The sequence below is a fragment of the Panonychus citri genome, unplaced genomic scaffold (genome assembly GCF_014898815.1).
Source record: "Panonychus citri isolate SS breed McGregor unplaced genomic scaffold, ASM1489881v1 Contig00136, whole genome shotgun sequence".
NCBI classification, from domain to species: domain Eukaryota; kingdom Metazoa; phylum Arthropoda; class Arachnida; order Trombidiformes; family Tetranychidae; genus Panonychus; species Panonychus citri.
This window is the reverse complement of record NW_026515541.1, coordinates 717429-740739: the sequence shown is the minus strand read 5'-3', so window position 1 is coordinate 740739 and position 23311 is coordinate 717429. Positions and strand designations below refer to the sequence as shown.

General features: G+C 30.4%; 5 protein-coding genes and 1 pseudogene across 8 annotated transcripts; all 6 read left to right on the top strand.

Annotated features, from left to right (window-relative positions):
* Window positions 1-1119: 1119 nt before the first annotated feature.
* LOC128392590 (acyl-CoA desaturase 1-like) lies at window positions 1120-4309 on the top strand (annotated as a pseudogene).
* A 1413-nt stretch (window positions 4310-5722) lies between these two features.
* LOC128392589 (cytochrome P450 4c3-like) lies at window positions 5723-9894 on the top strand. Of its 2 annotated transcripts, none has more exons than XM_053352635.1 (5): window positions 5723-5976; window positions 7957-8069; window positions 8140-8859; window positions 8930-9188; window positions 9256-9894. In XM_053352635.1, the coding sequence occupies exons 1-5, from the start codon at window positions 5748-5750 to the stop codon at window positions 9699-9701; spliced, it is 1767 nt and encodes a 588-aa protein (XP_053208610.1). In that variant the 5' UTR covers window positions 5723-5747; the 3' UTR covers window positions 9702-9894. The 2 variants fall into 2 exon arrangements, with proteins under 2 accessions (XP_053208610.1, XP_053208611.1); XM_053352636.1 differs by lacking the exon at window positions 5723-5976 and adding an exon at window positions 7586-7712.
* Window positions 9895-10029: 135 nt separating this feature from the next.
* On the top strand, window positions 10030-10857 carry LOC128392595 (uncharacterized). 2 transcript variants are annotated; one of them, XM_053352643.1, is made up of 4 exons: window positions 10030-10241; window positions 10302-10427; window positions 10507-10557; window positions 10630-10857. In XM_053352643.1, exons 1-4 carry the CDS (start codon window positions 10080-10082, stop codon window positions 10666-10668), a joined length of 378 nt encoding a protein of 125 aa, XP_053208618.1. In that variant the 5' UTR covers window positions 10030-10079; the 3' UTR covers window positions 10669-10857. The 2 variants fall into 2 exon arrangements, with proteins under 2 accessions (XP_053208618.1, XP_053208617.1); XM_053352642.1 differs by having other exon boundaries at window positions 10046-10241; window positions 10299-10427.
* A 1785-nt stretch (window positions 10858-12642) lies between these two features.
* LOC128392594 (uncharacterized) lies at window positions 12643-13426 on the top strand. Its single transcript, XM_053352641.1, has 4 exons — window positions 12643-12811; window positions 12869-12997; window positions 13083-13163; window positions 13235-13426. The coding sequence occupies exons 1-4, from the start codon at window positions 12665-12667 to the stop codon at window positions 13301-13303; spliced, it is 426 nt and encodes a 141-aa protein (XP_053208616.1). The 5' UTR covers window positions 12643-12664; the 3' UTR covers window positions 13304-13426.
* A 3613-nt stretch (window positions 13427-17039) lies between these two features.
* On the top strand, window positions 17040-17830 carry LOC128392593 (oxytocin-neurophysin 1-like). Its single transcript, XM_053352639.1, has 3 exons — window positions 17040-17208; window positions 17279-17483; window positions 17578-17830. The coding sequence occupies exons 1-3, from the start codon at window positions 17086-17088 to the stop codon at window positions 17679-17681; spliced, it is 432 nt and encodes a 143-aa protein (XP_053208614.1). The 5' UTR covers window positions 17040-17085; the 3' UTR covers window positions 17682-17830.
* A 4576-nt stretch (window positions 17831-22406) lies between these two features.
* LOC128392596 (vasotocin-neurophysin VT-like) lies at window positions 22407-23223 on the top strand. Of its 2 annotated transcripts, none has more exons than XM_053352645.1 (3): window positions 22407-22605; window positions 22676-22694; window positions 22814-23223. In XM_053352645.1, the coding sequence occupies exons 1-3, from the start codon at window positions 22483-22485 to the stop codon at window positions 22915-22917; spliced, it is 246 nt and encodes an 81-aa protein (XP_053208620.1). In that variant the 5' UTR covers window positions 22407-22482; the 3' UTR covers window positions 22918-23223. The 2 variants fall into 2 exon arrangements, with proteins under 2 accessions (XP_053208620.1, XP_053208619.1); XM_053352644.1 differs by having other exon boundaries at window positions 22676-22703.
* The last annotated feature ends 88 nt before the right edge of the window (window positions 23224-23311 follow it).

Below are 23311 nucleotides of genomic sequence, written 5' to 3'. Positions count from 1 at the left end.
TTCATCATCACAATCAGTTGATTGTTGGTCTCAAATAATGTTAATTATTTTGATTTTACTCCAAGTTAATTTAATTACTATTAGAATCGCGTAACAACAATGAAATTTGATGAATCTAAACTCAAACCATTAATTGTTGACGTGAATTCAGTTAATTTAGTTTAACCATTGGTGAGTCGCGACCAATTTAGTTAAACAATTTAACAAGGTTAAATAATTAATAATTGATTGCTTGTTAAATCAATATTGATTATCTCTAGATTGTGTTGATTACGATAATGATTTAGGTTTTTTTTTCTTATTTCCTACCTTGTTAAATTGATTGTTGTAACTGAATTAATTGTCCTTGTACTGATTCCCGTAAATGTCCACTTCGATTGAGTGTTAAAAGTTAATTGCCTAGAGAAAAAAAAAGTGCGAAAGGAGTAAATTATTTACAATTAACAGGATTGATTAGCAATTAAGTTAATTCATAATCAATTTGTAATTCGTCAGGTAGCAAAATCAAACACACTAAATGCCTAACATGATAATATCAATAGTAGTTACTGTTTGTTCAAGACAAAAACCGCTCCAAAAGAAAGTGAAAAAGAGAGAGAAAAAGATGACAAGGATGATAAGGATGAAAGAAAGAAGATTCTGAAAAAGTTCTGGTTTGATTATCCTCTGAATCTGTAATCACCATGAAGAAAATAACAACAATCGGAAACGTAGTGGAACTCGTAGTGACCAGTGACCATCAATGGTGAGAACTGAGAAACGGACAAAGGAATTAGATGCAAGCAAAGTTAATGAAGATGAAGATGAAGATGATGATGAGGATAAAAATGATGATGGGCATGGAGATGATGAAGAAGATGAGGATGATGACAACGCCTTAAAAGTACCTGTACAATACCGGATTGAAAAGAAGGTAAAAATCAATTGGAAATCAAGTTACTACTTTATACCATTCGAGAAATAATAATAGATCCAATCAACCTCTTCCCAATACAATCAGTTGATTCCCACTTCATCTTCATCATCATCTTCATCTTTATCTTCATCCTGATCGTCACCACGACCTCATCTATTGAAATCTATTGGCACACAAATACATTTTATCCGTGGAGGTGTCTTCTTTTCCAAAGGATTTAATTTCTCAAAGGTTAATTGTTGGTGATCTCATCTACAATCAACATGGTTGCCGTCACCTCAATCACCCAAACCTATTCCAAGAATGAGGTTGACAGAATTCGTGAAATAATTAAGGAAAATTTAACCGAACGTAAATTACCCTCGGTCCGGTTAATTAAGGAATCATCGTCATCTTCATCATCATCTTTATCATCACCTTCATTTTCCAATCAATCATCAGTTAATTGTTGTTCTATGGAAACAATTAAGGAGTCACAATCAGTGGAAACAATTACCATTGTCTGGAAAAATGTAATTGCATTTATTTTACTTCATTCATCTCTAATCTATGGAGCAATTAAATTGTTCACTAATCCACCTTGGTTAACTATGGCTTATGGTGAGTACAATTTACTAATTGTTGACAATTAATACCCTATGCTCACAATTAAAACAATGTAATTACTATCAAATTAATTGATTTTATGATTGTTACTTGTTTGTAAACACTAAGATAATTATTATCAAATTTCATTGCTGATGTTTAATTAATTGTTGTTAATTAACGTTAACACAACTTAATAACTTGTGATATCCGTTTTAATTTAATGATAATCAATTAAAAGTTATCATTAAGTTAAATTAATGATTAACTAAATTTAATCTCTATTGGTGTTCATCATAATATTACATTGAGTTAATGATTAAAAGTGAACAACAATTAATTAATTTGTTATTTTGATTCTTTCCATGTTAATCATAATATCAAATAGAGATGAAGAAAAAAAAATTAACAATTGATGAATATGAATTGATAATTAATTGTTTTAATTGTTACCCACAAACTGATTGACAGATATGAACGTTTCAATTGAAAAAAAGACTAACAATTAAAATCAGAATAAAATGTTAACAACTGTGTAACAATCGGACAACAATTGATTAATTTCCCATGATTACAAAGTGATAGTTCACTTGATTAACAATTAAAAGTCCAACAATTAAAGATCGAGTATTAGTTGGGGAAAAAAGTTCCAATCGAATTGAAGAAAACGATATTGACTCTCCAAAGGGAAATTGTTGATGGAAGATTTTTTTAGGAGCTGATTCCAAATTAAAATCGCCGGAAAGGGAAAGGATTCGGTTAAAGTCTTGCTTGTTGGAACTTAGAATTAGTTACACTTGAAGAGCCGTTCACTATACTGGATTAATTAGGTTGATCTAATCCGTCGATGGGGTAACATGTAATTGCGAATGGAAAAGTTCAACTCTCTTGATCGACTCTCACACTACGAACAAAGAACTCTTATCGATCGTACCCAATATATTGAAGCGAAAAAAAGAAGTTTTCTCTTGATAACATATCATCTTCATCTTCATCTTCATTGAAGATAACCTGTTCTCTTCCTTTCGAATGACCTTTTTTCCCCAATTACATCTTATTCTGTCTTATTATTAATATTTTCTATTCTTTTTCATTTTCCTTCCACCTCCATTTCCCACCCTCATGGTTGTGTAGCTTTTGTAATCGGTTCTTTCGGAGGTCTCGGTGTTACAGCGGGTGCCCACCGCCTCTGGTCCCATCGAGCCTACAAGGCTAAGTTACCATTGAGAATCTTTCTTGCAATCTTACAAACAACTTGCGGTCAGGTAAGTTGATTGCAATCAATTGTAATCATCGTCATGATCAACAAACCAACAAAATGATTAATCAATTTTTTTCAAATATTTACTTTCCTTCAGATAACTACTATTAATAAGGAGACAGAATTTATTAACTATCATCTTTTTTTTTGTTTAATTTCACTTTGAATTGTTGATTGTTGACGATTTGTCTGATTCAGTTGTCTCTTGAATCATGAATATTATTGGTAATCACAATAATAATAATAATAATAATAATAATAGTTGATTAACGATAATCAGTAAATTGTTATCCTACATGAATTAACTTAGCATATAAAATGTAATCATATTATCATTATGAAATTTGTACAGCACACAAATAATGATTACAATCAAGAAAATCAATCAGGAAGAGTTGATTATTTTTAGGTTATTTGATTAACCATCAATTGATTAAGTAAATTTACTTGTTGACTATTGTATACTGATAATAATTAACTTTTTTGTTCTCATTATTATTAGAATGCAATCTATGAATGGTGTCGAGACCATCGAGTTCACCATATGTACAGTGAGACCGATGCCGATCCACATAACGCTAATCGAGGATTCTTTTTCGCTCATATGGGCTGGTTGTGCGTTAAAAAACACCCCGATGTGGTGAACAAGGGTCGATCGGTTGATTGTAGTGACCTTTTGGAAGATCCGGTGGTTCGAATTCAGAAAAATTTCTTCTTACCATTAGCGATTCTCTGGCTGTCTGAAATTCATTTTTAACTCTCATTTGGTCAATTCGGCTGCTCACTTGTGGGGCAATCGACCTTACGATCAATCGATTGGTGCTCGTGAAAATAAATACGTTATTCTTGGTGCTCTTGGTGAAGGTTTTCATAACTATCATCACACTTTCCCCTGGGATTATTCAACCTCTGAACTTGGATGGAGATGGAATCTCACCACGTGTTTCATCAATACAATGGCGGCCATTGGTCAAGCCTATGATCTGAAAACCGCTCCGTCCAAAATAATTGAATCTCGAATCAAACGAACGGGAAATCTAAAGGAACACTATTCAAGCCATGGTAACTCAGTCATGGGAACACTTTGAGCCCCGAATGGTCAGTTTAATAGGTTTGACCCGAAGGCACAATAAACACTTAGCTAGAAAAAAGGATCCAACAATTAAACTGTGAAACAATCAACTAATTTCCACTAAATATCGATGGAATCACAATGAGCTTTCCTTTGATCAGCCAGTTTTTTTTCGTAAATTTCTGCTAATCAATATTATCCAATTTTAATTATCCTGTGACAATTTATCTTGGAGATTATTTTCTATAACAATTAACTTTATCTTCCCTCTAATCATAATTGTTTTTCTTTAATTTGATTTATTTTTAATTCACCTTTCAGCTTCCCTGTTGTTTTTTGTTACATAAATTGACCGTAAAAAAGTTAATCAATTACCAGATTATCTTTTGGGGATACAATTAATTGTTCAATGATGACAAATGTCTTCCTCAAAATGATCATCATAATTAATAAATGATAAATTCAATAAATCAAATCAATTGTCCAGTTTACTTTTTATAGATTGATAACTTTATGTGTAAATACCTTGAGGGCAAAAGTTTAAATTATTAGAAAAGTTTCCAATTGATTTTTCAAATTTCGCGGAAAAAAATTAATCATTTTGTCAAGTTAATGATTAGATTGTGATTAGAACTCAACTGGGAACAATTAAATTAATCCAAATGATTAACATCCTTTGAGATCCTTAGGATATGAAACAATTAACATTCAATATTTTTTGATTGATCCAACTAATTGTATCTATTGATTGTTAACAATCATTGTCCTTGGATTGATCAATTTATTGATTGTTAACTAAAAGTGATTAAGATAATTATTAAATTGAAATCAATTGTCTCGTAGTTTAAATTGTTAACTTTGAAAATCGCATTGGTCATTTTTGATTGTAATTGTTATTTGGAAAGGGTTAAATAATAGTAATCAGTAAATTGTTACTTAATGGTGATGATAATTGTGTGCAAAGTTACACATATTAAATTGTTAAAGTTAATTGTTGATGTTTCCGTCAAAATCAATTGGATTAAATAAATTGAATGGTTGATCAAAAATGGTAACCAAATATTAACGATACTAATCAAAAATCAAATAACAATTAATCAACTGACAAATAGCCGGAAGTTAATCAATATAATCAAATAATTAATACAATTTAAAGTTTATCAAACAATTAAGGGTAATGATTTTATAACGAAAATTTACCAAAATTTGGTCTAATTGAATTAAGAAGTTAATTAATTAGAATTGACTGTTTGATTACAGTCTTGATTGTTAAATCTCTACATTGTATTGATAAATTATGAAAATAAATCTTTATGATTAATTAAATTATCATCATCGTCCCACCAGTTGGGTAATTAATTTTTTTTGGTCAATTGATGATCAACAATTTAGGTCAATTTAATTGTCGACTTGAAAAGACAATCGTTTGTGAAATTGTTAACATATTGATGTGATAATTGTGAAGACGATGATTAAGATTACAGAGTAAACAATTAAGTTAATTGTTGAATTAGGTCAACTAAACAATTCCAATGAGAGGAAATCGTAGAAGATGAAATCAAGTTCGGACTTGATCTTCCTCATCATCCTTATCTTCATCATCTGATTAAGGTGAAGATGAAGATGAAGATGAAGAAAGAGAAAGAGAAAGTCTCTCTCTCTCTCTCTATTTCTTTCTTTCTCTCTTTCTTTCTCTCTCTTTCCCCATTGAAGACAATAGGCTTTTCATCTTCATCTTCATCTCTCACTTTCAATTTCACTTTCTCTCTTTCTTTTCCATCTTCCTCCTTCTCTCTCTCTCTCTCTCTCTCTCTCTCTCTCTCTCTCTCTTCCGTCATCATCATTTTGTCTAAAATTTTGATTCGAATTATTTTTTCTAATTCTCCATCTCAATTCAATTCACATCGTTCAACATGTTAACTTACTTTCACTTTGATTTTTTTAAATTCTCATGGCTCCAACTACAATTAACTTTAATTGCTCTCGGATTAATTTATATTGTGATTCGTCGACTCATCCAATGGAAACGTATAACTCACCTAATGTCCAAAATTCCAGGTCCACCCTGTCATTGGCTCCTTGGACATGCAAAGATTGTCCTCGAATTGGATCGAGTTCAATTTCCCTATGGAACTTATTGTCGTAAGTAATTGTTTCACATTCTAACAATTAACTTCCCACCGACTAATTGTTCACTCGCATCATTGCTAATTGCAATTAATTATTTTCTGTTTGCAATCACTGTGATTTACTTATTGAATTGCCAAAGAAAAAAAGTTCAAAGTTCTTAATTATGATCATGAAAAAGTTTATTGTATAAATTTCATGTTAAATTTGGTGAAGAAATGAAATTTTTTGTAACTTAATTGTCAATCTTAATTAACCCTGAGTTGATTGTTAATAAATTTGATTATCAAAGTTATAGGAAGTCAGTTAAAGGTGAATGATTAGAATTGTAAATCAGTTCAATTAGTTAATCATGATTTAACAATCATCAGGAACTGTCAATCAAAATTGATTTGCCCAATATTATTTAGACTCATCAACAACAATCAGGCAACAATTAAGAGCAACAAGTGATTTAAACTTTCACTTTGAAAGGTTTTGATTGTTGAATCAATTGTCTTGAGATACTAGTTAAGAGTTACCACTTAATTATTTGCTAATTGTCTCTACCTTCAACATTCATGTTAATTTTTAAGGTTACAATTAATACTGTTTACTTTAATCATTTGGACATTGATTTAATTCAATTGTAAATTTGTCAAAGAAAAACTGAAATTGAAAAAAATTTCCAATCAAAGGGATAACAATTAAACCGGAAAATATTGACCACTCTCTTGACCATTCACCAGTTTGAACAATTTAATCAATCTTATTATCAAATAGTTCACGGTTTGATGATTAACACAATCATTAAATTACTAATCACCGTAGTTAACACTTAATTCAATTAATAAGAATAGCAAAATGTGTTAATTGCCAAACAAAAATTTTCATTCAAAAAAAACTCCAAACAATAAGCTGAAAAATCAAATCAATTTTGATTGTTGCTGTTGAAAGTGAAAATGTGATTAATAAATCACCATAGAGTTAAAAAAAACTGATCAGAAGCAATTAAACTAAAGTGAGTGGGATTTAGCAACAATTAACTTGAGTAAATCACAACTGAATTAGTTGATTGCCAAGTTAAATGAAGAAACAAAGTCTCTGTGGTTATATTATTGTGCTCAAATATTTTGATTCCCTTAATTGTCACCAATTGCCTCTAATTATTACAACTAATTGTTAAAATAAATTTCCAATCTCTCACTGATTGTTAATCAGATTCCCTCTGATTTTTTCAACAATTTGATTCCTCATTGGGTTTGGCTTTAAAACACCAACACCTCACAGTTGGAAACAGGAAATATGATCAGGCCTTAATTTTTACACTTTAAATTACAATTAGTTTTTTTACTTCCAACAATTAACACACTAAAGTGTATTTACCTTACCTGTAAATCCTTGAGATTGTTGATTCAATTATGATGAATATATTGTCAATTGATTTGATCTTCATCATTTGTCCCAAATTGTTTTTTTTTCAATTGACCCATCATACAACAATTAAGTTGAAAATTCACAATTAGGCCAACAAGGTAAACATTTCATATAACATTTAATTGTTATCATTATTTGTTAATCACCATTGACATTGATCATCAACAATTAATGATTGGTAATAACCTTACCTGTAAATCCTTGAGATTGTTGATTCAATTATGATGAATATATTGTCAATTGATTTGATCTTCATCATTTGTCCCAAATTGTTTTTTTTTCAATTGACCCATCATACAACAATTAAGTTGAAAATTCACAATTAGGCCAACAAGGTAAACATTTCATATAACATTTAATTGTTATCATTATTTGTTAATCACCATTGACATTGATCATCAACAATTAATGATTGGTAATAACCTGCTGATGGTAATGATTAATTGTTGAGGGATTAACATGATTAATATTATCTGAAAATAAAACCTAATGGTGAAATGTTGTTTTCCTTTCTCATTGATTGTTATCATTTAATAACAATTAACTTGATTGCTGAATATTTATCTTCCTATTGACCAGTGATCTATCAAATGCTGACCTCAACTTCATTGATCTATGGGAAAGAGCGGATCGTCAGTATGTGGCTTGGGACTCGGCCGTTCGTGTTTCTCTTCACCCCCGAGGCAGTTGAGGTAATTTTATATTTAATTTTGAACATTTTGATAACAATTAACGTTAAACAATCTGATTTTTCTTATGCAGGTTGTATTGTCCAGTAACACACTGACCGATAAAGCTGCAGAATATGATTTTCTAAAGCCTTGGTTAGGTCTTGGTTTGGTCACTTCGAAGGGCAACAAATGGAAACAACGACGAAAATTATTGACCCCAGCATTTCATTTTCGTATCCTAAACGATTTCTTGCCGATAATCAATGAAAATGCTGAAGTTCTGATCAATAAGTTGAACCAATTAACCGACAATCAATCAGGAGAGTCAAAGGTCATCGATATTCTGGACTATATAACTTTAACCACGCTCGATGTTATTTGTGAAACTGCGATGGGAATCAAAGTCCATTGTCAAACTAAAGAATCAGAATATGTCTCATGTCTCCATCAGGTCAGTGAGTTGTTTCTTATCCGAATCAGTCGACCTTGGTTATGGCCTGACTGGTCATTCGCTCTTTCGTCACATGGTCAACGGTATAAGAGAGCGTTAAATGTAATGAAAACATTTACCATGAAAGTAATTAAACAACGTAAAGCTGAATGGATAGAGTCACATTCCAAAAATGGTCAGCGATCAAAATCATCACCAACTAATCAGCTGACCTGCGATGACCAGACAAGCGAAAAACCAACCAATGAATATGGAGCTAAACGAATGGCCTTTCTTGACCTTCTCATGGAGCATCATCTCCAAAACCACGTGATGACCATTGAAGATGTTCGAGAAGAAGTGGACACTTTCATGTTCGCGGTAAATTTAGTTTAAATCGTCACCAATTTTCAATAACTAATTGTCTTTCATTTTATTTTATATTCGTTAGGGTCATGATACAACTGCGATGTCCATTAGTTGGACGCTTTACATTCTCGGTTTGTACAAAGATATTCAAGATAAGGTTCGAGATGAAATCGACTCAGTTTTAGAATCAGATTACAACAATCAAGATGAACAATTTACTGGATTTACAATTAACCAGTTGAAACAAATGAAGTATTTAGATTGCGTTCTGAAGGAGGTACAAAGAGTCTACCCAGTGGCCCCGTTCATCGGTCGAGAATTATCTGAGGACACAATGATTAGTGAGTGACTATAGTTGATTTATTTTCGGAAAATATTAATGATTTATTTTGATTTCATTCAATTAAGATGGCTACCTCGTTCCGAAAGGTACTACTTGCGCTATTTTCACTTATTTGCTTCATCGAAATGAGGAAACTTTCCCAAACCCTGAACATTTCGATCCTGATCGATTTCTCCCTGAAAACTGCTCAGGTCGACATCCCTACTCTTATATACCCTTTTCTGCTGGACCTCGAAATTGTATTGGTCAAAAGTTTGCCGTGATGGAGGAAAAGGCCATTCTAGCGATGGTGCTTAGATCGTTTTCGGTAAGGTCAGTTGATGAGCGGGACAAGCTAGTAATTAGCGGGGAAATGGTACTTCGATCTCGAAATGGTCTTAGAATTGTTCTGTCTCGAAGAAAACTTGGAAAAGACTTTGATGAAACTTCAATTGGTTCAAAGTGTAATAACAATCAACTTAATTGTAAACACAATTCACTTTCTAATCAACCAGTGACTAGAAATATCTAAGTTCAAATAATTAAATTGTTCAAAATTAATGTACCAATCACTAAACTAATTACCTCTTGAATTTTTAAATCATCATTAATAATCAACACTTTTGTCAACAATCAGTAAATTAAATGTCATCAAAGTTGTATGATTGATTAAATCAACTCAATGTAAATGTCAATCTTGTTTACAATTAAATTATTTCCAGCCCTGATAACAATAATCAATTCAAATAATTAATTATGTTCAAACTCAATATAATTAATAGTTGATCACAAAAAAATTAAATATGAGTTTTTATTTAATCAGTTGCTGTTACAACTAAATTAACTAATCTGGTTTTATAAATACATTTATCCGTTACTCTTTTAAATCAGTTTATAAGCTACAATCATCATGATTAAATCAATTATGTTCGTTATCTTAATTGTTAATTCATTTTCTTTAATTAATTGTGATGAAAAATTGCCCGCTTTGAGTAACGTTTGTGCAATTATGATGGACTTAGTAACTAATGGGACTTATGGTAAATTCATTGAAGATATAACAGTTTGTAAGGTTTGTATAAATCACGACTAATTTTGACAATTAACTAATCATCGTCTTAATTGTTAGAAGAACAATTTACCCCAATATGTTTACAACACTTTGACCCAATGTGAAAATCTATTACCACTCAGTACAAATGCCGAAGTAATTAAAGTTTGTTCTGATATTGGAATCTACGCAAAAAAGTTCGAGCAGGTAAAGTACAACGATTAACTAATTGTCGAGTGAATGTTTAGTTAAAGACTAATTGAAATGTTATCGTTTATCAATCAAGACTCTAAAATGTTACCATCAAATTGATAAGGATAATTACAATATGTATTGGGTGAGAATTGAATTAATTGTTACATTCTGATTGTTAGTTACTATTAATTAATTAATGTCTTTATCTCTTTAGTTTTGTATGTCTGGAGTATTTTCAAAAATTAAGGATTAACCAAATAATGATTAAAGATTGGATTTAAATATCAACAATTAACAAAAATTCTAAAAGTTTAAAGTTACAAATTTGTTTGGTTGATTGTTGATGGATTTTCATTGATTAGATTATCATTAATTGTTATTATTATGGTTAAGCAGAAACAAATATACAATAAATTATGAGCCCAATCAATCAAATTGAATATCATTTGGATCAAATTGTCAGACCAATTATGAACCAAATCAATCAAATTGAATATCATTTGGAATTACAATATGTATTGGGTGAGAATTGAATTAATTGTTACATTCTGATTGTTAGTTACTATTAATTAATTAATGTCTTTATCTCTTTAGTTTTGTATGTCTGGAGTATTTTCAAAAATTAAGGATTAACCAAATAATGATTAAAGATTGGATTTAAATATCAACAATTAACAAAAATTCTAAAAAGTTTAAAGTTACAAATTTGTTTGGTTGATTGTTGATGGATTTTCATTGATTTGATTATCATTAATTGTTATTATGGTTAAGCAGAAACAAATATAATACAATAAATTATGAGCCCAATCAATCAAATTGAATATCATTTGGACCAAATTGTCTTACCAATTATTTTAATTATTTAATCAAAGTCCGTAAGTAATTTAATTTTCAGTTGATTAAATGCAATTAACCAACTATCAACCAATACAGTCAACTACAAATTTGTGTGATTGATTAAATCAATTCAATGTAACTGTTCATATAACCGAGAGTCTCTGAACCAGAACTCACAGAGAATCGTTCAAGAGCAGCTTTTAGTTAATTGTACAAAGACGGTGAACTTGATAAACCTCCGAAGACAATAAATGAGCCGCATGATAAACCTGATAATAGGTGATGATTAACCATCGCTCGAGAGAGAGAGAGAGAGAGAGAGAGAGAGAGAGAATGACAAAAGATAGAAGCAAAGTTTTTAGTGTACATGATCTTTTAAAGCTGGCACGATGTAATCCCAGTCAAAAAAGTCAACAAGAATCACAACAATCTCTGTTTTCACCAACTTTTCGAGCTTCAAAAAGTGTGTCAAAAACGAAGGTTATTTTTGTTCATTTTTTCACCGGAATACATTTTGCAGGATTCTTAAGACCATGATCATTGAAAATATCTCTTCTATCTTTTGTCAATAGGCTGTAAAAGGCCTTTTCCAGTTCCGTTAATAGTTTTCTTGGAATATCTCGAAAATGCAGTTCAATAGGTAACCTTCTTATCTCGATAGATTGTAGAAAATTTAAATACTATAGTATATATCGACGTTTTCGCGTTTCAACTTTCCGTTTTCTGCAATAAACGAATAGGTCACTTTTTAAGGTCTATTTCCGTTCGAGCAGCTGCAACCAAAAGATTTGAGATTCAATAAGTAGACATTGCTAAAGATCATAATATTGCCTCTCAAATAATACTATTGAATTTTTTCTAATTGTAATAGTTTGGCCACAAAATCAGTTCAAAGTTTCCGTCTAAAACCTCGATCTCGAAATGGTCTGAGATCTATTCAAATCAACAAAAACTGTAAAAAGACTTTTATGACGGACAATCATTCTATCGAAGATCATTTGCCATTGATTAAATGTTAAATTTTTCACTTAACTTTTACTTTTCATCGGTTTGCTGTACGTATTTTAACTCACTAGCTGGCATCGTTCTCATTTTATTCTCCATACGTTATTCCTAATCATTAACAATACAATTCATTTGAAATTATTCCATTTAACTGTTTTGTTATTTCATTCTAGACAATTCAGCTTGTCTAAAATAAATGTTAAATTTGCATTGAGGTTTCAAAGAAAAACAATAAAAGGTGATAAATATAATTAATTCAAATGATTAATTAGCTTTATGTTAATATGGTTGATAGTTGATTAAACGAAATTAAATTTAAAATTAAAGTTTTTCTTACACTTAACTAATCTAGTTTAGTAAATACTTTCGTTAGTTATTCTTCTAAATCAGTTAAAACGACAATCATCATGATTAAATCAATTGTATTCGTTATCTTAATTTTCAACTTAGTTTCTTTAACCAATTGTGAGGGCATAATTTATTGTGAATTTGCGAAAGAATTAGTAGCTGCTGGGACTTATGAAAAAACGATAAAAGAAATTAAAGCTTGTGAGGTTAGTATTAATCAAAACTAATTGTGACAACTAACTAATCATCGTCTTAATTGTTAGAAGGACAATTTACCCCAATATGTTTACAACACTTTGAAGCATTGTGAAAATCTATTGCCATTCAATACAAATGACGAAGTAATTAAAGTTTGTTCTGATATTGGAGCCTACGAAAAAAAATTCGAGCAGGTAAAGTACAACAATTAACTAATTTTCAAGTAAATCTTTCAAGTTTATTTATTGACTAATTGAAATGATTCTTTAAATAATCAAGTACCAAAAATGTCTTTTGCAAACTATCATGGAAAGAGCAGATGATGAATATGTATATGAAGAGATTAATACTGAGGCTAAAGTAAGAATTCAATTTATTGTTAGATTTTTGCTTACTATTTCTTTAATTAATTAATATCTTTATTCTTTTAGTATTGCCTGAGAAACATCATAGAACATCAAGATTGGGTAGAGCCATTGGCCACGTTGGGTAATGAGTAAATCATCTAACAAGTAAGTCTTATCACTGATGATAAAGTTTATCAATTGATTTTAGTAGCTAAGTTGCGCGAATGATTAAAAACCATTCGAAATTCATCACAACTGTATTTAATAAATTATGAGCCCAATCAATCAAATTAAATATCATTTGGATCAAATTTTCTTATCAATTATTGGTTATTAGTTTAATTATTTCATCAAAGTCCGTAAGTAATTTAATTTCCATTTGATTAAATGCAGTTAACCAACTAACAACCAATGATAAAAATCAATAGCAGTTTTTTTCTATGAAAAATTTCAATTGAATGGAAATTATGATCTAAGATACTAATGATCATAACAGATGAACTTTTAATTCGTTAAATCCAGTTGATAGAGTTAAATGAAAAAGAGACGAAGTAGTAATTATTAATAATTAACAGAGAAATGGTGCTCAGAATTGTGTTGTCTCGGAGAAAGCTTGCAAAAGACTTTGATAAAACTCCAATTGGTTCAAAGTGTAATAACAATCAACAACAAGACGTTTTCAATCGAAGAATGCAAAACTAAATTTCTTTTTCTCTCGCCTTTTTCTTTCTCGTCTCTTTCTTTCTCGTCTCTTTCTCTTTCTTTTTGAAATGCGCGCTGTAAAAAATCTTATCTGCGCATGCGCACATAAAATTCTTTGAGTCAGAATTTCTCATGAACGGCTACTCAGATTTTTTTCGTACTATTTTCGCTACTGTAGTATTTTCATCTCTATTTTTCGGTACCTCATCACCTCATAGAATTCTTTTATCTTGAGCACAATCTTTACCCAAAATTTGAGCTTATCTTAATCAATATAGTAGATAGATTGTAAACACAATTCCAAAGAGTAAGGAGAAAGAGAGATCAGTTAATGTTGTTGGAGTTGTAGTTAAAACATTTGGATCAGAGGCGCTGATTACTTTTTTTCAATGGGAAAAGAGAAGAGAAATTGAGGACGATGTGTAAAAATTGGACTTTTTAATTAAGAGTTGAGACTTTGTGTATTTGTAGGTCAACTAATGACAAGTCCAAATATATATATTTCTTTCTGATCTGATTAGTAGTTTTCGAGAAAATCGAGTTCTTCAGTCAGAACTCAAACACCTCAGATCATGATATTTAAAGACTGATTGAAAAACACCTCACCAAAAACAGTTATGCACAAGAGATTAAATGATTAGCAGCGCATGATTAAGTCGATCATAGTTTACATTTCAACCTTTTTATTGTGTTAGAAAAAATACTGAATTAAGTGAGAATCAGGAAAACTACAATAACTACAACCATGATGAACCATCGCTGGAAGATCTTCAAATGAGAATAAAATGAGCCTGATTATGATGGAAAGAGAGACTTTGCAGATTGTATAATTGGACCGTGGTAAAAGACAAAAAGACGAAAAGAGGCAAAAAAGAGCAAAAAAGGGCCAAAATTCTCCACCGTCAAGTAGAATTGAAGTGGAAGAGCCTCAGGACATTTTATTCTGAATTTTTGACGAAATATTGACAATAATAACACTTAAACGAAACAATAATAACCAAAATCTCAAAATAATTCAATTTTTCTGATTTTTGATGCGCGAAGTTTGAACATCAATTTACGAATACTTTTTTATTCAATTTCAACTAAAAATCTAATTTTTTATCGATAATTTGACCACATATACTGACCTGAGTTCATCTTCAAATCGTAAAAATTAAATATAAGTAAAAAGAATTGAATTTAAAAAGTGTTTTTGTCTTTTAGCTCTTTTTTGCTTCTTTTTGCCTTTTTGCCTTTTTTTGCCTTTTACTACGGTCCTGTACAATTGAAGTTTCAGAAGTCAGCTGATAATTGTTCTTCATTCTCTCGAGCATTAATAACGATTTCTGGTTTAACCTGATTACATGTGACGATTTTAATTGATCGAATTAAATTAAATTTCTACTTTTAATTATTTGCTGTACATGTTTCATTCCTAATCATCAACAACACAACTCATTTTAAACTATTCCATAAAATTGTCCTTGTCTAAAATAAATGTTAAATTTGCAACTTCAATTGATTCAAAGTGTAACAACAATCAACTTAATTGTAAATACAATCCACTTTCTAATCAACCAGTGACTAGAAAAAATTTCAATAACTGTATGAGTAACTTTCAAGTATAATCGAGATTCTCTGAACCAGAATTCACTGAGAATCGTTATACACATTTTGAAACCAGCTTCTATGTAATAGATAATTCAGCTTGTCTAAAATAAATGTTAAATTTGCATTAAGGTTCCAAAGAAAATTAACAAAAACAATTAGCACCAATTGAGCAAATATGCTTGAGACACGTACGATCCTGGTGAATTCTGGTTCAGAGGCGCTCGGTTAACACTACTCGAAATTTACACTTCTATGTCGATTTTGTTTACGATTGAATCATTTTGTTACAAGCAACTAATCTAGTTTGATATAAAAATACAATATAATATATTTATAATCTAATCTTCTAGATTAGTTAAACGGCAACAATCATTATGATCAAATCAATTGTATTGTATTACATGTTAATTTTTAACTCTTTTTCTTTAATTAATTGTAAAAGGTATAAAGGTACGAAACACCCTATAAGTACAGGTTACGTTGAACTCACTGAGGAAGCTATGAAAGATTGTGAGGTTAGTATTAAGGACGACTTATTGGGACAATTAATTAATCATTGTCTTAATTGCTGAAAGGATTATCTACCTCAAAGTGGTTTCACCATGTGACCGAGTGTGAAAATGTATTGCCACTCAGGACAGATGATGTTGTAATTAAGGTTTGTTCTGATATTAGAATCTCCTTAAAAAAATGTCGAGCAGGTAAAGTAACACAATCAGCTAATTTTCAAGTTAAATTTGAGACTAAGGCCCGTATTCACCAACCGTAATTAAATTTGAGTCTAGGTTTAAATCAGCTGATCACAGCTTTTGTGTTTCACCATCTATGATCAAGTCTTGATCTCTGATCAGATTTAAGCGCGGTTGGTGAATACGGGCCTAAATGAAATGTTTGTTTTAATCAATTAAGTAAAACAATCCCTGGCTCTAATTCGTGAGCTTGAATTTCCGTTAGAACTTAATTAATTGTTACACTCAGATTGTTGATTACGTCTAATTAACGTCTAATGTTTATCGATTAAAATCGTTTATCCTACTAGACTGTTATTAGAATGCAATCATTGGTGAGTGATTAACAATTAACGTTAAATGCTGATGAATATCAATTGTTTTGAGTTATCAAACTGTTCGGTTGATTGTTATTGGATTTTCATTGATTAGATTATCATTTATTATTATGATTGAGCAGAAAAGAATATTTAATAAATTATGAACTTAATCAATCAAATTAAATAAAATACCATTTGGATCAAATTGTCTGGTCAATCATTGACTATTCAGTTAATTATTTCATCAAAGTTTGTAAGTACTTTGGTTAAATTTAATTAACCAACTAAGGATCAACAATTAAAATCATAATAACAATTTTTTCCGATGAGGGATTTAAATAGAGGGTAAAGTTAGACAACAATTAGATTTGATTTATTAATAATTGAAGAACCAAAGGGCAACAATTATAAAAACATTTATGATGATTGATTGTTTGACTGAATAAATTATGATCTAAGATAATAATGACCAGAGATTAACTGTTGATTAGTTAAATCCGGTTGATCGCGTTGAGTGAGAAACATTTGGAAAGCATAAATATTGGTTCGTTAATAGTTAGATGAGCAATCGAATTAAGTAAATCAACTAATTATGTTGTTCTCGTTCATTTTATTAACTTTCCTCGTTAATTTCCACCTCGATGAAGCTTGTTTCATCACTAATTGTCCACCCGGAGGGAAAAGATCTCATGGTGACATTGACCATATGAGAGAAGTGAGTTAATTGTTTAGTTCTTGATTGTAATTTTATCAATTTAATTTTTTTCATTCAATTACTCCAACAGTGTCTTCGTTGTGGTCCAGGTAACAAAGGTCATTGTGTCAATTCAAATGTTTGTTGTGGTTCTGACTTCGGGTGTTTAATCAACAATCACTATTCGGATCCATGTAGAGCTGAAAATTTCATTCCGATCCCATGTAAAGTCCCTGGTAAACTCTGTTCATCAGGTCAAGGAGTCTGTGTTTCCAATGGGATCTGTTGTAGTTCAGGTAAATTGTTAAAATTTAAAATTACTATTAGTAATTTTGAATGTTAATTTTATTCTTTCTCTCTTGATCATTTTAATTGTTTCCTAAATTTCAGGCGGATGTTTTAATGATTTAACCTGTGAAAATGATACACCAACTAATGATGAATCGATTCAACGTATCTTTGATTCACAATCTTCACATACAATTCAAATTTAATCGTTCCAATTATAATTATGATAAAATATTAACACGTTAATTAAAACTTTCCTTCAATTTTGTTTGTTTGAGAAAATTCAATCAAACTTATGGTAAACAATTAAAGATTGAACTCAATTTTCACTCCACATATTAAACAATTCATTTTATCATTTCACCAAATTTGTATTTCTCTTTTCAATTGGTTTAAACGTCAAAATTTGATTGGAAAGGAAAGAAATTAAATTCTCTAGTTTTTCATAATTTTAATATTTGGACTGATACTTTAAGTTACTTTCGAGGTCAATAGAGTTAAATTGTGAACCTGATAAATCAAATTAAATATCATTTGGATCAATTTGAGCTTATCAACCATTGGCTATTAGTTTAGTTATTTCATCAAAATCCGCTAGTAATTTAATTTCTATTTGATCAAATGCAATTAACCGACTAAAATCAATAACACAAATCAATAGCAAGTTTTTCGATGAAAAATTAAAATTTAATGAAAATTATGATCTAAGAAACGGATGATCAGAGATAAACTTTTAAATTTTGATTAGTTAAATCCAGTAAATAGAGTTAGTTGACAAACAGTCGAATTAGTAATTAATTAGCGTGGTAATGATACTTCGATCTAGAAATGGTTTCAGAGTTTGGCATGATGGAGAGGCTATTCTAGCGATGGTATTTGAATCCTTTTCAGTAAGGTCAATTGATGAAAGGGACAAGCTAATAATTAGTGGATAATGGTACTTCGATATAGTAATGGTCTCAGAATTGAGTTATTCAGATAATAGCCCTTTTCTAAAATAAATGTTATAATAAATGCATTGAGGTTCCAAAGGATATTAACAAAAACAATTAGCACCAATTGAGCAAATATGCTTGAGACACGTACGATCCTTGGTGAATTCTGGTTCAGGAGCGTTCTGTTAACACTACTTGACATTTACACTTCTGTGTCGATCTTGTTTACAATTTGTTAATCATTTGATTAAATGAAAAGTTTTATCAGTTTTTGATACAACTGAATTAACTCCTCTAGTTTGATATAAAAGTATAATACATATGTTATCAAATCTTTAACTCAGTTTAAAAACGACAATCATCATGATTAAATCAATTGTATTCGTTATCTTAATTTTCAACTCAGTTTCTTTAATTAATTGTCATAAAGTATCGGATAAAGATTATTGCTTATCTTTGAGATTTAAAGACGACATGCAAGCATTTGATAAATGTAACGTTAGTATTTAGCACGACTAATTGTGACAATTAAGTAATCATCATCTTTATTGTTGAAAGGATCTTTTACCCCACGATGTTCACGACTCTTTTACCGAGTGTATTAATAATATGCTGCTCAGTATAACTGATGACAGAATTTCGGTTTGTTTGGCTATTAAAGAAAACGCAGAAAAATTAGAGAAGGTAAAGTAACACAATTAACTAATGATCAAGTAGATTTTTAAAGTCTTAAGTCTAATTGAGATAGTATCGTTTTTTTATCAATCAAGTTTCACAAATGTGGCGATCAAATTATTACGGATACCGAATCTGATATGATCGATGGTTATTTAGTGAGAATTAAATTCATTTTTATATTCGTATTGTCGATTACTACTAGTTAATATCTTTATCCTTTCAGAATTGTCGATATAAATCGGTAGAATCAAATCTGGATATGGAGGTTGAACGCAAATAGCGATAATTTATCGTAATTCATGTTTGGTTTACTCTTCCGTTCACCCCACCGGCGGGCGACCTCATCCGTATCCGTTAATTTGAACTCTCCATCGTTACCCTCCCAAGCGATACAATTTGAATTGTTGTCCGATAAAAGTTCAAGTAAAAATTGCCACAATTGAATTTGTCCACTACCTGTTAATCAGATTGACATTGGAAAAGATTAACTGATTGTAACAATCAACAATATATAAAATGCAATTGAAAAGTAAACTGATTAATTTAACTATTACGTTTTCAAATCTAATTCATGCTAATTGATTAAGACAAAGTTAGGATATTGTATGAATCTAAATTGATTGTCAACAATTAATTATGGTCCATGATTAAATTTTCCAAGTAAATTGTTGATTGGAAAAAAGCCGTTTCAGTGTCTCTTTAAATTGTTCATATTGAACTTGAACGACTGTAATAACTGAAATGATTACATTTTCATAAGAGGATTTCAATGAATCACCAAAGATGAAGCAAAAATAAAGGTGAAAACTGAATAGGCTCAACACTCAGCAGGGAAACTTAACCTCTTACTCTGAGTTATTCCTTCTCATGGAGCATCAGCTCCAAAACAATGTGATGACCATTGAAGATGTTCGAGAGGAAGTAAACACTTTCATGTTCGCGGTAAATTAGTTTAAATTGTCACCAATTTTCAATAACTAATTGTCTTTCATTTTAATCGTTAGGGTCATGATACAACTGCGATGTCCATTAGTTGGACACTTTACATTCTCGGTTTGTAATACAAAGATATTCAAGATAAGGTTCGAGATGAAATCGACTCAGTTTTAGAATCAGATTACAACAATCAAGATGAACAATTTACTGGATTTACAATTAACCAGTTGAAACAAATGAAGTATTTGGATTGCGTTCTGAAGGAAGTACAAAGAGTCTACCCAGTGGCCCCGTTCATCGGTCGAGAATTATCTGAGGACACAATGATTAGTGAGTGACTATAGTTGATTGATTCACAAAAAGTTTTAATGATTTCCTTCAATTAAGATGGCTACCTTGTTCCGAAAGGTACTACTTGCGCTATTTTCACTTATTTACTTCATCGAAACGATGACGTTCGAAGACAATAAATGAACCTAATGATAAACCGGATAATTGGTGATAATGAACTGACGTTCACACATTTTGAAATCAGAGAAAAAAGATAGAGAGCGAAAATGATTTTCTGTACATATTAATATTTGATTCCTAATCATCAACAATACAACTCATTTTGAATTATTCCATAAACCTGTTTTGTTGTTTCATTCAGATAATTGACTTGTCCCAACTGCATGTTCAATTTGCATTGAGGTTCCAAAGAAAATCAACAAAAACAATTAGCACCAATTGAGCAAATATGCCTAAGACACGTACGATCCTTGGTGAATTCTGGTTCAGAGTCGCTCGGATATAAATTAATACTTGACATTTACACTTCTATGTCGATCGTGTTTACAATTGAATAATTTCCAACTCTGTAACAATATTCTATTCAAATGATTTGTTATCATCATACGTTTGATTACCCTAATTTAAAATAAAAGTTTCTAATCAGTTTTTGATACAAGCAACTAATCTAGTTTGATATAAAAATACAATATAATACATTTGTCATCAAATCGTTTCAATTAGTTAAACAGCGATAATCATGATTAAGTCAATCGTATTGTTTTCAGTAATTTTCAACTTTTCTCCATCAATTATTTATATGCGTAGAAACGATACTCACAAATACATTCATGAAGATTGTCAAAAACTTGCTGAGGAAGCTATAAAAGGTTGTGAGGTTGGTATTAACGACGACTTATTCTGACAATTAACTAATCATTGTTTTAATTACTGAAAGGATTATTTACGCCAAAGTGGTTTCACCAATGTGACCGAATGTGAAGATGTATTGCCACTCAGGACAGATGATGATGTAATTGAGTTTTGTTCTGATATAAGAATCTCTTCAAAAAAATTTGAGCAGGTAAAGTAACACAATTAATTAATTGTTCAAGATTCGAGACTAACTGAAACGTTCATTTTAAACAATCAAGAAATATGTAGAAGATCTGGAAGTAACTGTAAAATACATTGCAACAGTAAAGGATGATAATATTATTAATACTTATGAGGTGAGAATTGAATTAATTGTTGCATTCAGATTATTGGTTACTATACAGCCATCGACTTTGAGTTTGCAACCACTTTTAATTTACTCACGCAATTACTGATAATCAGTCAAAAATAAATCTAATCAGATGACCATTTGAAAAGATAACACCAGTTGAATGAGAGGACATTGATTATTATCATATCTTTGGGTTAACTTGATCTCTCATTGATTATCATTATCGTCGCGAGTAAATTAAAAGTGGCTACAAACTCAAAGTCGATGGCTGTATATGAATTTGATTTTTCAATCAATTGATATGTTTTATCCATTCAGGATTGTGTTAAAGACGCTATGAGATCAATTCTTGTTACAGTATACGAGCAAGGTAAAACTGAAGGCAAAATTAACAACTGCTTTGGTACTGCAATTTACCCAAAAAAACTGTCGAGCAGGTAAAGTAACACAATCAACTAATTTTCAAGTAAGACTTGAGACTAAATGAAATGTTTGTTTTAATCAATTAAGTAAAACAATCCCTGGCTCTGATTAGTGAATTTGGATACCTGGTAGAATTTAATCAATTGTTACATTCAGATTGTTGATTACGTCTAATTAATATGTTTTTCGATTAAATTCTTTTAGACTGGTATAAGAAAGATATAAATCATTTAATTTATGTGAGTGAGTTTTTATATCAACAATTAACGTTAAATGCTGATGAATATCAAGTGTTTCGAGTTATCAAACTGTTTGGTTGATTGTTATTGGATTTTCATTGATTAGATTATCATTTATTATATTAAGATGATTGATTGTTTGAATGAATTAATTATGGTCTAAGATACTGTTGATCAGAGATTAACGTTTAACTGTTGATTAGTTAAATCCGGTTGATAGAGTTAAGGGAGAAACAATTGGTAGGTATTATAAATATGGTCTAAGTAAAAATTAGATGAGCAATTGAATTAAGTAATCATGTTAGCCTCGTTTATTTTACTAACTTTCCTCATTAATTTCCACCTCGATGAAGCTTGTTTCATCACTAATTGTCCACCCGGAGGGAAAAGATCTCATGGTGACATTGACCATATGAGAGAAGTGAGTTAATTGTTTTGTTCTTGATTGTAATTTCATTAATTTAATTGTTTTCATTCAATTACTTCAACAGTGTCTTCGTTGTGGTCCAGGTAACAAAGGTCATTGTGTCAATTCAAATGTTTGTTGTGGTTTAAACTTCGGGTGTTTAATTAACATTTGTTTTCATCTCTCCTTCTCTTGATCATTTTAATTGTTTCCTAAATTTCAGGAGGATGTTTCAATGATTTAACCTGTGAAAATGGCACACCAACTGCTGATGAATCACTTCAACGTATCTTTGATTCACAATCTTCGCATAAAATTACAGTTTAACTGTTCCAATGATAATTATGATTAATTGAAAGAAAAGAAAAAAATTGAATTTCCTAGTTTGTATTTCGCGCTATATCTTAATTGCAAATCTTGGATCCATTTTAACACTTGGACTCGATACTGCAAGTGCTTATCGAGGTCAATAGATGTCTCGAGGATTAATTAATTGTTGCACTTAATCATCATTTCAATATTTGTCTCATTCTTGATTGTAGACGGAGCGAAACAATTCAATCATATTATCCGTATTTTGCCTAGATATAGAATGTTAATTTAATCATAGTTAACTTTTTAATCAATTATCTACTCTTCAAATGTTAATTTAATAAATTAGCTTTTGTATTAATTTGTTCAATTGTAAAACGTACTTTTCTTGAACTAATTAAACAGATTG